The 17,023-nt window shown below is 46.1% G+C and overlaps 1 protein-coding gene across 2 annotated transcripts; it reads right to left on the bottom strand.

The window, feature by feature from the left end:
• Positions 1 to 9: 9 nt before the first annotated feature.
• On the bottom strand, positions 10 to 16,773 carry scpep1 (serine carboxypeptidase 1). 2 transcript variants are annotated; one of them, XM_036942056.1, is made up of 13 exons: positions 16,639 to 16,773; positions 15,033 to 15,172; positions 14,558 to 14,647; positions 14,311 to 14,466; positions 12,590 to 12,664; positions 9,677 to 9,749; positions 7,954 to 7,991; positions 7,459 to 7,587; positions 6,986 to 7,070; positions 6,625 to 6,738; positions 6,030 to 6,167; positions 3,439 to 3,602; positions 10 to 2,871 (listed from the first exon to the last, which is right to left on the bottom strand). In XM_036942056.1, exons 2-13 carry the CDS (start codon positions 15,105 to 15,107, stop codon positions 2,809 to 2,811), a joined length of 1,200 nt encoding a protein of 399 aa, XP_036797951.1. In that variant the 5' UTR covers positions 15,108 to 15,172; positions 16,639 to 16,773; the 3' UTR covers positions 10 to 2,808. The 2 variants fall into 2 exon arrangements, with proteins under 2 accessions (XP_036797951.1, XP_036797950.1); XM_036942055.1 differs by lacking the exon at positions 16,639 to 16,773 and adding an exon at positions 15,590 to 15,768.
• Between the last annotated feature and the right edge of the window lie 250 nt (positions 16,774 to 17,023).

Consider the following 17,023-nt stretch of genomic DNA (forward strand, 5'->3'; position numbering starts at 1 on the left):
GGCACACTATTTAGAAAAAAAAGCTTTTATTTATTGTTCTCACGCTCAAATTTACAAAAGAAAATCAATCAGTTAAATCAACAGATCTTGAGTACCAGTCCGTATCCCCTGTAGTAGCTCTGGTGCAGGGTGTCTTCCAATAGTGAAGAGCGAAGCCGGGGAAAAAACACCCTGGACCAGAGCTACTGCTGCAAGAGACGAGCTGAACACTGATATAGTGCACAATCTGAAATGGCACCCTATTCCCTATATAGTGCACAATCTGAAATGGCACCCTATTCCCTATATAGTGCACAATCTGAAATGGCACCCTATTCCCTATATAGTGCACCAGTCTGGAAGCAGATTTTGTGGTGGATAATGGTACAGTATGGATGATGTGGGACTGAGCAGTTGGTCGTCAGTAGTGGTACGAGATAGATTGATCTCGATCTATGATACTGGACTGAGCAGTCGGTTATATTTGGTGATTCTTCCTGATTGCCTTATATCTGACGGAGAGCCATTCCAGCTGGCATCAGAGAGTGTGTGTGTGTGTGTGTGTGCACGTACTAGAGCTGGGACGATAAACCAAAAATTACAGACACCATCTTCCTCATACCAAATCGTTTTGCATACATTTTGGGTTATTTTGCTACACAACGTTCCTGTGGACTGTTCTAGAACCATTCTTTGGGGGGAATTTTGCTACACAACGTTCCTGTGGATTGTTCTAGAACCATTCTTTGGGGGGAATTTTGCTACACAACATTCCTGTGGATTGTTCTAGAACCATTCTTTGGGGGGGGGGGGGGGGGATTTTGCTACACAACGTTCATGTGGATTGTTCTAGAACCATTACCTGGTCAACAGTAATACTCTATGCATTGTTGTTTCCTGCTATGAAAAGTCTCAGCCTGTCCCTCAGGGCTGGCACCAGGATGAATCAGTCGAACTGGCATTTGATTTCCATAAGGAGACACATATGTTTTCTTCACGGGACTTCCTCTGTGTGAAGACATGTCATTTAACTGTGAAAATGTATGACCTTTTAATGTGGCATGAACACAACATCATGACTGGTTTTCATCCGATTGTCAAACAAATCAATTCATGAAGTAGGTTAGTCTTGATCTTCATGCTTGAGGGTCACTTGATATTCTAGAAGATTTAAAATGTTGGTCAAAAGGGAAATAAAATAATGATGAGTGGCGAACGAAACTCTGTGTCCTAGCTAGCTAGCAACCAACCAGTTACTGCTGCCTCTCGCCTTGTGTAACGGAGTCCTAGCTAGCTACCAACCAACCAGTTACCGCTTCCTCCCGCATTGTGTAACGGAGTCCTAGCTAGCTACCAACCAGTTACCGCTTCCTCCCGCATTGTGTAACGGAGTCCTAGCTAGCTACCAACCAACCAGTTACCGCTTCCTCCCGCATTGTGTAACGGAGTCCTAGCTAGCTACCAACCAACCAGTTACCGCTGCCTCCCGCCTTGTAACGGAGTCCTAGCTAGCTACCAACCAGTTACCGCTGCCTCCCGCCTTGTAACGGAGTCCTAGCTAGCTACCAACCAGTTACCGCTGCCTCCCGCCTTGTGTAACGGAGTCCTAGCTAGATACCAACCAGTTACCGCTGCCTCCCGCCTTCTGTGTAACGGAGTCCTAGCTAGCTACCAACCAGTTACCGCTGCTTCCCGCCTTCTGTGTAACGGAGTCCTAGCTAGCTACCAACCAACCAGTTACTGCTGCCTCCCGCCTTGTGTACCTGAGTCCTTGCTAGCACAGTGTCCTTCTCTCCAGCCTGCCAAACACCTGCCATCGACGTCGTTAACAGAACTGCAGGAAAGCAATGTCCGACAGGGCGAAGGTGGGGTTTATCGGCGGTTGGCCTCCAACGTTATGGTTCATTTACCGCCCCCCCCTACTGAACTGGCTCACCCCCGCCTCTCGATCACAGTCCTAACTTAATAATGGACCAATAGAACTATAAAAAGAGGGGTTCCTGCAGATGAAGGAATGACCACATGCAGTAACGCCCAGAATTGCGAGCCGCAATTACACCCTTCTCGTGGAGCGCGCCATTTGCAGTGAATAAGACCTACATCAAGTAGCCTAGGCCTAGAGCTGGGAAGTTCCTGTAGGACATCAGCCTACGTGGTTACCTAGCAACAATATCACATCTACGGTTAGTAATCTTAGTGTTTTGATGTCGCCCTTCCTCAGGTGGTGAATCATATCGCCTACAGTCCAATAGGCACAAAGATGTCAGCCAATTCTCTGAAGAGGCCAAAATAAAATGTGATCATTGTGGATCCTTTTGACAGGTTGCACATCAACCATTCCTTCCCTGGATATGTGGCATGGGAATATCTTACTTTTTGAATCGTAGTCTACCATCTCAGTTGTCTTACCTGGCCCTGGAAACACACCGTCTAGAGCCCTGCCACTAATTTACATTTTTAAATGTGTCATTTAGCAGACGCTGTCATTCCCTCATCTTACAGAAGATGCTCTTATTAGCTCTTCGCTAGTGTAAAGTAACTAACCATTAAAAACAGTAGTTCCATTCATCACGATAGCGAGCTCTTCGCTAATGTAAAGTAACTAACCATTAAAACACATATTATAGTTCCATTCATCCCGATAGGACTTTTAGTCCATGTGGTCCAGCTTTAGCACACCTCCCCCCAAAATAACTGATTTAACAATATTGCAACAAATTTTAAAAAAAGGAAATATATCACAATCTGGATTTGTTGGTCTCCATATCGTCCAGCTCTAGTGTGTGCGGTATGCGTGTGTGTGTGTTATTAAGTGCGAGTGTGTGTGTGTCAGTCCTGCTGTGTGATCATCTTCAGCATCTGCAGTGCCATGGGTCCCTGGTCCGAGGGGATCTGATAACAGAGAGAGAGAGAGCAATGAATCATGGGAGTGCAAGACAAAAAAGGGATACTAGGGGAAGATCTCAATTACATAATATTTCTCCTTGTCTCCTTCTCAAAAAACCCATTGGATGAGAAAGCCAGAGGCCCCTCCCCTCTCATCTTCTCCTCCAACAGGCTTTGAGAAGGAGAGAGAGGACGCAATTGAGATATTCCCAATGAAAAGGCTATAATGACTGAATACTGGGGTTCAATCTTCTGCATATCACCTTCCTACTCCGACACTAGGGTTCACGTCCCAATAATCTCTCCCTCCTGAAGTGTACACTCATTCACTACTCTTCCCCCATTGTAAAAACAACGGATTGATGTAGGCATGGGCTATAGAGGATGTTTCCATAAACCAGTCAGTTTGTTTCCAAACCCATAAAAGGGAAGTAAAACAAGGTTACACTTTGGGAGAAAAGGAGAGATCATTATTCCTGTTCCAACTCTGATGCTTGACCCCGTTTGAAAAGCTAATAAATATAAATGTTGAAAAGAAGAGAGATTTTAGGACACATGTTTCTGTTTCCTCACCATGTGACCAGCCTTGAGGATCCAGTAGAAGGAGAAGTTCTTGTAGGTCTTGTAGAAGGCGCCGGTCACACCCGGGAAGGCGGGGTCATCGAGGGCAGTCCATTTCATTTGGCTGAAGCTCTGGAGCCCCACCCACTTCAGCTGCTTCACCCATTGCTCCTGACCTGTGATTGGACAAAAATCAAATCAGTGATCAATTGATCATCTGTATCCAATCAACAATCCTCATGCATGAAAGTATCAGGGACCAATAGTCAATGTATTAATGGTAATATTGATTAATGGTTGACCTCACTATAGCCAGGGTTGGGGAGTAACGGATTATAAAAAATATAAACTAATCCGTTACCAGCTAAAATATAATCAGATGACTACAGATACTTTTGAATAACTAGATCACTCATTACTTTTAAATTCAGAAATAATGTTTGCGGAAAAATCTTCAACATTGAAAAAAGGCGTAAGTTTAAGTTTGTTCCACCTGAGACAGTCTGACCACCAATCAGAAACCACTATGACACAATGATGACCACCAATCAGAAACCACTATGATGACACACCTAATGATGACCACCAATCAGAAACCACTGACACACCTAATGATGACCACCAATCAGAAACCACTGACACACCTAATGACCACCAATCAGAAACCACTATGATGACACACCTAATGATGACCACCAATCAGAAACCACTATGGCGACACACCTAATGATGACCACCAATCAGAAACCACTATGGCGACTCACCTAATGATGACCACCAATCAGAAACCACTATGGCGACACACCTAATGATGACCACCAATCAGAAACCACTATGACACAATGATGACCACCAATCAGAAACCACTATGACACAATGATGACCACCAATCAGAAACCACTATGACACAATGATGACCACCAATCAGAAACCACTATGACACAATGATGACCACCAATCAGAAACCACTATGACACAATGATGACCACCAATCAGAAACCACTATGGCGACACACCAAATGACCACTAATCAGAAACCACTGACACAATGATGACCACCAATCAGAAACCACTACGATGACTATCCTAATGTGACCACCAATCAGAAACCACTATGACACACAATGATGACCACCAATCAGAAACCACTATGATGACCCGCCAAATGATGACCACCAATCAGAAACCACGATGACACGCCAGATGATGACCACCAATCAGAAACCACTATGATGACACACCAAATGATGACCACCAATCAGAAACCACGATGATGACAAACCAAATGTGCTTGATGGATTTGCGAGAAAAGAGCAGGAATGGGCTTTTGTAAACTACAGTCCAAACTATGGTCTTCCAATGGTGCGACTTCTGTCGGCATCCAAAGGTTATCCAACCTGAATAAACGCTTGGAGGTCAGGAGGACAGCAGTGGTGTAGTCTACGGCAACACGGATATCACTTATGAGATCTTCATAGCGCATTGATGTGAATCACACTGCTGCTCTCTCATTTAGCTATTTGCGCCATAAGGATTGTGGTTGTTGTGGACGGCTGTTCACAAATGTGTATTGTAACCCAATAATGGTTGAATTGAAGATGTTTAAACTGCCCGTCAATCATTGTTTTTGAGACCAGTGGACAACCAGTAAACAAAATGTGATCTTGCAACAGATGCATAGTGTGGATCCCAGCCTGTGGAATAACAGCCTGTGGTGGATCCCAGCCTGTGGAATAGCAGCCTGTGGCAGATCCCAGCCTGTGGAATAGCAGCCTGTGGCAGATCCCAGCCTGTGGAGGATCCCAGCCTGTGGAATAACAGCCTGTGGTGGATCCCAGCCTGTGGAATAACAGCCTGTGGCGGATCCCAGCCTGTGGAATAACAGCCTGTGGCGGATCCCAGCCTGTGGAATAACAGCCTGTGGCGGATCCCAGCCTGTGGAGGATCCCAGCCTGTGGAAGAACAGCCTGTGGCGGATCCCAGCCTGTGGTGGAAGAACAGCCTGTGGCGGATCCCAGCCTGTGGTGGAATAACAGCCTGTGGCGGATCCCAGCCTGTGGAATAACAGCCTGTGGCGGATCCCAGTCTGTGGAATAACAGCCTGTGGCGGAATCCCAGCCTGTGGCGGAATAACAGCCTGTGGCGGAATAACAGCCTGTGGCGGAATAACAGCCTGTGGCGGAATAACAGCCTGTGGCGGAATAACAGCCTGTGGCGGAATAACAGCCTGTGGCGGATCCCAGCCTATGGAATAACAGTTTGAGGGAGTTCTTCCATTCTAAACTCCTCCCCCTCCTTGGTAATAATGTGCTCCAGTCCATCCTGTCAATACCACTTTAATTAAGACCACAATCGGATTCCTGCTGTTGAAAAATAATGTCCAGATCAACATCACCACCCTGTTCAGATCCCCCGTCCAGATCCACATCACCCCCCCGTCCAGATCAACATCACCACCCCTGTTCAGATCCCCCGTCCAGATCCACATCACCCCCCTGTCCAGATCAACATCACCCCCCCTGTCCAGATCCACATCACCCCCCCTGTCCAGATCCACATCACCCCCCCTGTCCAGATCCACATCACATCATCACATCACTGACCCATGGTGTCCACTATGAGGTCCAGCTGTCCGTTGTAGACGGTGACGTTGACCCCGGCATCCAACAGTTGATCCACCACGTCCACCACTGGCTTCATGAAGTCACCTGACATGCTGCTGAACACTGCCTCAGCCTGACCTAGAGGGGGAAAGAGGGAAGGAGGGAGGTGGTGGTGAGAGAAGGGTGAGAGATTGAGAAGTGGAGCGGGAGATATGAGAGGTCAGAGAGGGCACATTTTTTAAATAGTTCGCCTAATTTCAGTTTGTGACAAAACAGTCATTGTGTAGAGAATCACTGTACCATCTAAAGCGCGGTGCAATAGCTTTCCATAACCAAAAATATTGTATTTGAGCTGTTTGAAGCTGGTGTCCAAGACGCACAAAATGTAACTTAAGAATGTGAAGCATAGAAATAGCACACATAGAATAGATCTACCGCTTCCTAGACTTCCTTTCAAGTAGAATGAGAGATTTATAAAACATACGTCTATGTGAATTTGGTCAGGTTGCCAAAAAAGTTCAATAATTGCAGCTTTAAAACAAAAGAAGCACTTTTTAAAATGAATCCATTTTTTGACCCAGTAGCAGTGTCTTACCTCCCCAGGTGACGTTCTGAGGGATGATTCCCAGCTTCTTCCTGATTGGCCCGTTCATCAACTGGCTCAGTGATTGGCGGTGGAGGGGGCTAATGTGGTGCCGCATCAGCAGAGCTGTGGGAGGGACCACGGAAAGTAGACCAACTTAATAAACAGGAAGTGACGGTGTAATCTAGTAAGGACCATCTTTTCACAGACTGTATCATTTGTATCAAAACCTTTTTTACTTGTGTTTTAAATATTGTATGACAACATATTTTATGTATGTTTCTGCATATATGTACCAGGATGTTCAAATAAACCTGTTTTTTGTTTGTTATTATTCTCTCGTTTAAAAGACGGAACTGAAAAGGCATCTTACAGAGGAATCCTTCTCCAGCCACGGAGGACATCTCCTCATCAGGTTCCTGGGTGAGGATGTTGTAGAAGTTCACTCCGTTTGTGTTCTGAAAATCAGACGGGAGCTGAATGACCATGGCGTTCACACAAACACCACTGACCTGTTCCACAACACTCTCAGTGATTCACACCAACGACCTGTTCCACAACACTCTCAGTGATTCACACCAACACACACCACTGACCTGTTCCACAACACTCTCAGTGATTCACACCAACACACACCACTGACCTGTTCCACGACACTCTCAGTGATTCACACCAACACACACCACTGACCTGTTCCACAACACTCTCAGTGATTCACACCAACACCACTGACCTGTTCCACGACACTCTCAGTGACAGACCAGAGCTCTGTGGCCTTCAGATAACTGACCTGTTCCACGACACTCTCAGTGACAGACCAGAGCTCTGTGGCCTTCAGGTACTGACCTGTTCCACGACACTCTCAGTGACAGACCAGAGCTCTGTGGCCTTCAGGTACTGCCCCTGATCCACCGCCTGCTTCACCGCCTCTGCTGCACTGCTCACCTCCCGCAGGCCGTAGTCATCTAGCAGGGACTGGAGGACAACGGGGAGACGGGTCAGAGAACTACATTACCCAACATGCATCACTGTTCACCTCCCGCAGGCCGTAGTCATCTAGCAGGGACTGGACGACAATGGGGAGACAGTCGAAGAGAAAAACTACAATACCCAGGTACCAAAACAAGCTGCATTTAGTATTCTCCAGACTTTAAACAACCCCGTCTGCAGAAAGAACTACAGAATGTAAAACACATCAAAAGCTAAATGTGCCTGTAAAAAAAACAAAACATGGAAAACGCATTTTACTAGGCTGTGTGTGTGTGTGTGTGTGAGTGTGTGTGAGTGTGAGTGTGTGTGAGTGTGAGTGTGTGTGTGTGTGTGTGTGTGAGAGAGACTCACCGTGGTGTACAGATAAGGACCCCAGGTCATAACAGAGTCTGCAAATGAAGAGGAGAAGAAAGTTTGCTTTGCTGTGCAGTTCATTAGGCACCGAATGGGACAATAACAAAATGGGAAACGGAAGGGGGCTACCTGGACTCATCCAATACAGTGGTGCCATACTGAACACTACCCAGGGTTATACCGTCAGTAGGGAACACACTGGTTAGCTAGCCAGGGGGGGGTGGAACAACGCAGAACGAGGGCTGAAACCGAAAGAGGACCTACCCGAACTATTCCAATAAGAAATGCGTGTTCACGTTGCAAAAACAGTTTGCTACGGGCGTGCACTTATGAACACACCCCTGGTGACTTTGACCTGAACAGTACAACAACCCCCTCATGCATGAAGCTGTACTGAGCCATCCAGACTGAGCCATCCAGACTGAGCCATCCAGACTGAGCCATCCAGACTGAGCCATCCAGACTGAGCCATCCAGACTGAGCCATCCAGACTGAGCCATCCAGACCAGGGTTTTTACAAGAGGAGAAACCTGCAGCAGTAGATTAACAGTTTGTTCAGTCAGTCACATGACCACACAGGGAACAACAGCGGAGTACCAAATTACACCTTATTTCCTGTTAGGCCACTACGGTTGACCAGGGCCCACAGGGCTCTTGACGTAAGTAGTACACTATATAGGGAATAATGTGGCATTTGGTACACAGCGTATTCACGTGTGGTTAGTGAGCCTGAACTGGACACTAGTGGTAAATCTCAGGCGTTTCAGGGTTAGAGTAAACCTTTCTGGCCAATACAGTGTTGTACAGAGTGGTCTGACTTTTAAAACAGCTGTCTGATGAAGGTTCTATCAGACATTATCTGATATTCACAAGGGAAAAGTCATGTTCTGACATTCTTCTAAGTGGGCGTCCGGATGCTCCAAGTGGGCGTCCGGATGCTCCAAGTGGGCGTCCGGATGCTCCAAGTGGGCGTCCGGATGCTCCAAGTGGGCGTCCGGATGCTCCAAGTGGGCGTCCGGATGCTCCAAGTGGGCGTCCGGATGCTCCAAGTGGGCGTCCGGATGCTCCAAGTGGGCGTCCGGATGCTCCAAGTGGGCGTCCGGATGCTCCAAGTGGGCGTCCGGATGCTCCAAGTGGGCGTCCGGATGCTCCAAGTGGGCGTCCGGATGCTCCAAGTGGGCGTCCGGATGCTCCAAGTGGGCGTCCGGATGCTCCAAGTGGGCGTCCGGATGCTCCAAGTGGGCGTCCGGATGCTCCAAGTGGGCGTCCGGATGCTCCAAGTGGGCGTCCGGATGCTCCAAGTGGGCGTCCGGATGCTCCAAGTGGGCGTCCGGATGCTCCAAGTGGGCGTCCGGATGCTCCAAGTGGGCGTCCGGATGCTCCAAGTGGGCGTCCGGATGCTCCAAGTGGGCGTCCGGATGCTCCAAGTGGGCGTCCGGATGCTCCAAGTGGGCGTCCGGATGCTCCAAGTGGGCGTCCGGATGCTCCAAGTGGGCGTCCGGATGCTCCAAGTGGGCGTCCGGATGCTCCAAGTGGGCGTCCGGATGCTCCAAGTGGGCGTCCGGATGCTCCAAGTGGGCGTCCAGATGCTCTAAGTGGGCGTCCAGATGCTCTAAGTGGGCGTCCAGATGCTCTAAGTGGCCGTCCAGATGCTCTAAGTGGGCGTCCAGATGCTCTAAGTGGGCGTCCAGATGCTCCGTGCTCGGAGGTAAATACTGACCCAGTGGAGAGATCCAAGAGTCTCCCAGAGCCACTCCGGCAAAGTTACACTTCAGGGTTCCTTTTTCTACGGCCTAGAGAGACAGAGAGAGACAGAGAGAGACAGAGAGAGAGAGACAGATGTGTTAGAACAGTAGACAATTGGTGAGTGAGAGAGACAAACACACAATTACTTGTCTTTAACATGACATTACTAACAGTCATTTTACAACGGGTACCAGAAAATGCTCATTATGTATTGTAATTGCTGTTAATATTATTACCACCATAAAGATAATTATTATTGCTTCATCACTAACAGCCCAGTATATTCCAAGTCTTAGTTGCCCATCGTTGTTACACGTTGACTTTGACAATGGAAAGGTTTTACTTGTGGTGCCGAGAGCTTATGAAGTTTCAACTGTTCTGCCTTATTATTATTATTGGACCATGCTGATCATTTATGAACATTTGAACATCTTGGCCATGTTCTGTTATCTCCATCCGGCACAGCCAGAAGAGGACTGGCCACCCCACATAGCCTGGTTCCTCTCTAGGTTTTGGCCTTTCTAGGGAGTTTTTCCTAGCCACCGTGCTTCTACACCTGCATTGCTTGCTGTTTGGGGTTTTAGGCTGGGTTTCTGTACAGCACTTTGAGATATCAGCTGATGTACGAAGGGCTTTATAAATACATTTGATTTGATTAAGTGAAGTCCCCCCTCAGTTGGGGTTGATGGAGAACAGAGTGCTACATCCCAGATTTACAGTTCTGTATTTCAAGCGATCACAAGACGAATAAACTGCTCTACCTTTACGACTGAATGGCCTGAGGAGGTCAGAAGACAGTCTGTCAGCAGTACACATTGTGATCTTGCATGGGTTTACCACCAGCCAGGCTTGAGAGCCAAGAGACGCGTACCGAAAGAGAGACGTGTACCGAAAGAGAGACGCGTACCGAAAGAGAGACGCGTACCGAAAGAGAGACGCGTACCGAAAGAGAGACGCGTACCGAAAGAGAGACGCGTACTGAAAGAGAGACGCGTACCGAAAGAGAGAATAGAGTCATGGACTTCTGTCACGTTTTTTTGTGACAAAGAGAAAATGGAGCCAATAGCGCAAAATGACAAAGTAAACACGTTTTCTTAAACACTACTATTTTATTTGAACCTTTATTTAACTAGGCAAGTCAGTTAAGAACAAATTATTTTATAAAAAACTGACAGACTCAGGACATGTTGATATAACTCGGAGCAATGTGATATTTCCCTTCTGATCCTCCAACGTCAGAAAAGCAACATAACGGGTATTTTGCATGAATGCACACACCTTTACACAACCAGTGCTGGGTACCGACCGGCTACGCATTTCAGGGCAGAGACTGCAGAGCTTCTGTACAAGAAAACTATGTTGTGGACAATTATCCTCATATGAACTTTGAAAATGTGCGGGGGTTTCTCCGAATCAACGGTGGGCGTTCCCGTGCCACGTTGTCAAGGCTACTAGAGCCCGTCCTCTTTGAGTATCCCTATAAAATGACAGGATCTGGTAACAGACAGCAGATCAAGTTTCTTCGAGGCCACACCCTTTGAACGAATGAGCCCATCTCCTTGGAAACCAAAAACCGATCGACAAGAATTTTACCTACGCAGAGAGAAGCAAATCACCCCCCCCCCCCCCCCCCCCCCCCCCCAGAGGACCCTGTGGAACCCACTGTTGCTCATTCAAGACCAATAGACTGAGTTCACCAGACATGCCGGGGGAAATCAGAGAAATAACCAAGACAACTCTAATAGACTTTACATTTCCTGGACTGAGACATTAAGCGTAGCCAGTTCAGAAGGGAAACCAGAGTGTGGCGGCATCAGCTGATTACAAGTCTGGTGAATGTACTATTGAGTACGGAATTCATTGATATTGACCTGTGGAGATTCTCCCCTCAATGACTGAGTTGTATTCCGTTTTACCCTGTTTATGATATTCCATTAACTACCTCATTTAGTCTAGTAAATAAAACCTTCAAACTGATTTCTTTTTGGCGTTGAGTTAATTTGTGAGCGATTGGGTTTCTTGACGTTTCAGAGCTTGACGACTTCAGAATGATAATGGAGTAATTGACTGTTCATTAAGACTATTGTTGAAATAGGATTAAATGGTAGAACGGCTAGTGATAACTACTGATACAGTTTACTCAAAAGGGCTCCAATCCAACCCTTAAATGGTGACCCTCAGATTCATTTGGATAGGATAACCAAATTTTATTTTATTTATTTCACCTTTATTTAACCAGGTAGGCTAGTTGAGAACAAGTTCTCATTTACAACTGCGACCTGGTCAAGATAAAGCAAAGCAGTTCGACACATACAACGACACAGAGTTACACATGGAGTAAACAAACATACAGCCAATAATACAGTAATCAAATCAGATCAATGAATTATTCCAGGAATTAAATCAGTCAATTATTCTCTTGAATATCTATAGACAAGAGGCACAACTCCTCCCATGTCATTAAAGTATATTGAATTGAGAGAGACAGAGACAGCCAGAAAGACCGAGACAGACAGGAACCCAAGGTACTGTCCTGACCAGTGTGGGTAGAGGTTTGAGGAAGTAGGCCCCAACTTAGCACCAGTCATTAGTTCCTCTCTGTGTCATGCATGGCTCAACACATGACAGGGAATATCAGTCTTTAGTTTGAAAACCCTGTTCCATTATCGAGTCAGGTACAACTGAGCTACCAGTTTCTCCATGCGTGGTTCCTATTCACTTACATACCAAGTGTTAGAACTGGAAAAGGGTTTCCCCACAGCAGAGACAGTAGGTTCTCATCCCAAATGGCTCCCCTTCTCCCTTCGCAGTGCACTGCTTTCGACCACAGCCCATATATACACTGTACAGGGAATAGGATGCCATTGGGGATGTAATTTGTGCCTACCTTAGTGAGTTCCAGTGAGATCGCGGCAGCCATCTTCCCTCCATAGGACTCTGAGAATATGTAGAAGGGCACGCTCTGGAGAAGACAAAAAAAATAACAATAGGTTAAAAATAAAAATAATGTAAATGCATTGAGTAGTTTGAGCCAATACAGCCCTGTTCCAATACTTTGAAATACATCCCTCCCTCCCTAGAGGAGACTCCTGGGGTGCGTTCAGGTCGGTTCAACATTTGCGTGACTGTTTGTACTGAATGAAACGTTTCCTCAGAAACTGAGCCTTTGAGGTATGTTTTCTCCTGTTTGGTGTGGTCTGATCAATATGGGTGTGACCATTTGAAAAATGGCAAAACTTGTGCAACACACACACACACCACACACACACGAGTTTAAGCAACAACAAAATCCCAGGACTGAAACTTAAAAGGGGGACTGCACTTCCTGATTTGGATTTGGTTCATTAAGAAATGCTAGCAGCCCATGACTGAATTCAAACACGAGTTGGTTACAGGGTATGGTTTGACCTGGTTGTCGTCTTGTGTTTGCAGGTGGGAAGAGTTAACCAAATTATTTTGCCAATTAGTTTGAATCGGCGGGTGTGCGACCGTGGCAAAATTGATTTGACTTTGGATAGCCCATCTCCTGGGCTGGTTAGGGCCCTTTCAAATTCCCTGATGTAAATGAGACAATATTTTCACATCTTTTAGTTCTCATTAAAAGCTTTCAATATTTGCATATGAATTTCTACAATTTATAGATAGTTTGAGGTTTAAATAATTGTAATTTGGAGCTATTGGAAATGTTAAACATATTGTCCCATGTACATTGTGTAATTTACCGATAGTGCCCAACTAGCCCCATAGGAATATCCAAGGTAAACCCACATTTACCACCGTCATTACAATTGGGTTGCATGCAGCTGCCCTCTGAATTGATGATGACTTGTGTGCTGCCAGTGGTGGGCAGGATTGAAACAAATCCAACATTAATTTCCGTTGTGATGCAGTCACGACCAACAAGTCTCACAAAACTATTTTGGACGAGATCGGCTTCGACAACTTATCCTATACACACACACACGTCGTAGTACATTGTGACAGTAGAATAAATGTTTGACTCATATCGATAGCCACAGACCGGTTTTCTAAATGACAAGTTGTTTTTTAAGGGCGGTTGCTCTTCAAGTCGATCTCAGCTCGAGGGTCACATCGGGATTTCGAAATTCAGGGGGCCGCAAAGATGATTTATTTTATGACCGATTTATAAGTCCAAATCAAATTTGCGGGACAGAAAAATAGCAGTTATTTAAAAATATATAAGTCCATCATCATTTCTCCATTCTTTCTGTTGTTTTAGATGTTCCAGTGTGGCCTGGAGGTTTTTTCTCTTCTCCCCAAATAATAACCCCCCCCCTAAAAAAGATATTGTTTTGTTCTTACTCAAACCTCCTGCGTCATCCACATGACGAAAATAAGTTAGTGATGAGACCTTTAACCCCCCCTGCCATACACAATCTCCCTCTGTGCCTCCATAATCACACCGTTCTCCAACTGGTCCTCCCGGCACCGTTTCCACTGAATTAGAAGCTGAACACCGTTCCGAAACTCACCCCTGGTGATCCGACCCGTGTGAGGCTGAACACCGTTCTGACACTCACCCCTGGTGAGCCGACCACCGTTCTGAACTCACCCCTAGTGAGCCGACCCGTGTGAAGCTGAACCCACCTGGAACTGTTCCTCCTTGTTGAAGAACTGTTTGAGCAGCACCAGCATGTCGGAGGCGACCGTAGCCACGTCAGTAGCGAAGGCCTCGTCTGAGTCCGTGTAGCTGAAGCCTGTTCCTACCGGGTTATCTACGAACAATACACTGGAGTACTGAACCTGCAGGGGCAAAACACACACACACACACCTTAAACACTGACATCCACTTTCCATTGATGAGCCGTGTGTGTGTGTGTGTGTGAGGTTTACCCAGGAGTTTTTCCTAGGCTCAAGGTCTCTGTCCAGGGGTCCGATCTCTTCAAAGTTCCCGAAGCCACAGCCTGATCCTCCCGGGCCTCCCTGGAATGGAGACATGTACCACTATTAGAGATACATCCTCTACCCTCCCTCCCTCTCCCTGTAAGAGATACAGAGGGAGGGATGGTAAAGGATGTATCTCTTACAGAGGGAGGGAGGGTAGAGGATGTATCTCTTACAAAGGGAGGGAGGGTAGAGGATGTATCTCTTACAGAGGGAGGGAGGGTAGAGGATGTATCTCTTACAGTTCCGCTCCAGTCATTATCATGAGCCTGTCCTCCCCAATTAAGGTTCTACCAACCACCTGTGGTGTAAGGATACCCACTTGTAGCTAGGTAAGAGTCGTGTAGTGTAAGGTTACCCACTTCACTTCTAGATAGGTAAGAGAGTAGTATAGTGTAGACTAGTGGAGTGTAAAGTTACTCACCTGCAGCCACATCACGAGAGGCAGCTGGGAGTAGCTGGCGGACGGGCTGTCAGCATAGTAAAGCCACCAGAACATATGTGCCCCCTCGCGTACGTCAACATATCCCCAGGACTCTTTAGATTTTAGGGGATTCGAGAACCCTGCATACAAGAGTTGGGGATTTGGAGACATTGAAGTGATGTTATTAAAAATGCTAAGGTTGGCCTTAAAAATGCAGTCTAATGGCAAAATCCCCAGCCCTGATTGCTGCAGTAGACGTCGTGGAACAGCGCAGTGGGGGGTTTCTGATCAGGAAAACGTTAACATAGTAGCTAGACAACTTTTGCTTTCACATTGAACGCTGACATGAAACACAACCAAGTAAAGCACATTCATCGATTTAATCAATTTGATTGCTGGAGCCTGAGTCACCGTACTTAGCGAACTAAACTCTGTGGAGTCACCGTCGTGATTTCAAGCATGTTTGGATAACGGCGCAGTTAGTATTCAAACTGGAATTGAACCATTTGAAACACCGATATATCGGACACAATTACTCGACAGAGCTAACTACTTACCTGTATCAATTGCCACGACAAGTAGCAACACAACGCTGCAAGCGCTTGTTTTCGTCAACCCCATCATCCCGACTTGTTCACAAGAACTTCACAATGACAACACTTTTCATTACACTATTGTGTCATGTCAGATGTCAGTCACATGACTGACCGAATCCTCAGCTGACCAGAATATGGAAAATGGGGAGAGGCCATCAGGATATTTAGAGCCAATCAATGAGCATTGTGAAGCTAGCCACGCCTCTACCCTCCGCCTTGAATTGTGTCAAAATAAAAGTCCCGGGGAAAATGTCCTGTGAATTTTCCATATTAAAAGCCACGGAACACAGGCGATGTATAAACAGGAGATTGACCAAGAAAAATACATTTATTTATCAAGTCATAAGAACGCAATCATGGTTTTATACTTCTGTCGGAGGGTAAAAGAGGTAATCAAATGAATCAATCAATCTCAATCAATCAAACCTCCAAATCATGTGACTACTCTGGAAACTTTTTTTTTCAAACAGCACCTAGCAACAAATTTAGCTACTTTAAAAACATTTATTTTGAACTTTTAGCGACTTTTGAAAAGCGACTCATGTTAAAATGCACGCATTTTCCCTCTAAATGACACAAAAACGTTTTTCTCCTCTGTCACACGCTCGGTCACCACACACGTGCCTGGCTGCAAAAGTGCATTGTGAGTGACGTCAGCAGCAGGCGCTCAGCTCGTGCACAGGCAGCGGCAATTTCAACAAATTGCAAATCATTGTTGGACGACTGCAGCGGCACGGGTTTAACAAACCAAACCCAATGAATATAGTTGGTCACGAATGTTTGATCTTGAACAGAACTTACAACATCAATCAAAATTGTACAGCCAGAAGAACAGAAAAGAGAGTGGGAGTCTGAACCTGAACAGATGTCAAATCATATTTTTCGCTGAGATGGCCAGTCAATTTGAGTAACGTAGTTGTGTATTCTACGTAAAGACGCAGTTTTACGCTATCACTCAATGACATCACAACGTCATTTAGCAACAAATCAACCTGCCTCTAGCGTCTTACCCTAAACATTTGTTGGCAACACCGGTCTTAGAGTGAGCAGTCTGGACTCGTGACCTGAAGGAACGAGATGTCAACTCGTCCCAGTTAATGCTCTAGGGTTTGGATCCCATCAGTGAGAGTCTGTCTCAATCCATCTCCATCTCATCTTTTCGCTGAGATGGCCAGTCAATTTGAGTAACGTTGTTGTGTATTCTACGCAAAGACGCAGTTTTACGCTATCACTCAATGACATCACAACGTTATTTAGCAAAAAATCAACCTGCCTCTAGCGTCTTACCCTAAAAATGTCCCATATTCTCTTGAATCCGCTTCATCTTCTACTCAACCTCGTTCTTCAAGGCAGCGATCCTGACTGCCTCAATCCTCTCTCAGGAACTGATGAAGC

The sequence above is a fragment of the Oncorhynchus mykiss genome, chromosome 13 (genome assembly GCF_013265735.2).
Source record: "Oncorhynchus mykiss isolate Arlee chromosome 13, USDA_OmykA_1.1, whole genome shotgun sequence".
NCBI classification, from domain to species: domain Eukaryota; kingdom Metazoa; phylum Chordata; class Actinopteri; order Salmoniformes; family Salmonidae; genus Oncorhynchus; species Oncorhynchus mykiss.

Coding starts and splice junctions, on each gene's coding strand:
- scpep1 (XM_036942055.1), bottom strand. CDS start 15,656: ATGATGGGGTTGACGAAAACAAGCGCTTGCAGCGTTGTGTTGCTACTT. Junction 14,467..14,557: donor AGCCTAGGAAAAACTCCTGG/GTAAACCTCACA, acceptor TTGCCCCTGCAG/GTTCAGTACTCCAGTGTATT. Junction 3,603..6,029: donor CCTCATAGTGGACACCATGG/GTCAGTGATGTG, acceptor GTCCAATCACAG/GTCAGGAGCAATGGGTGAAG.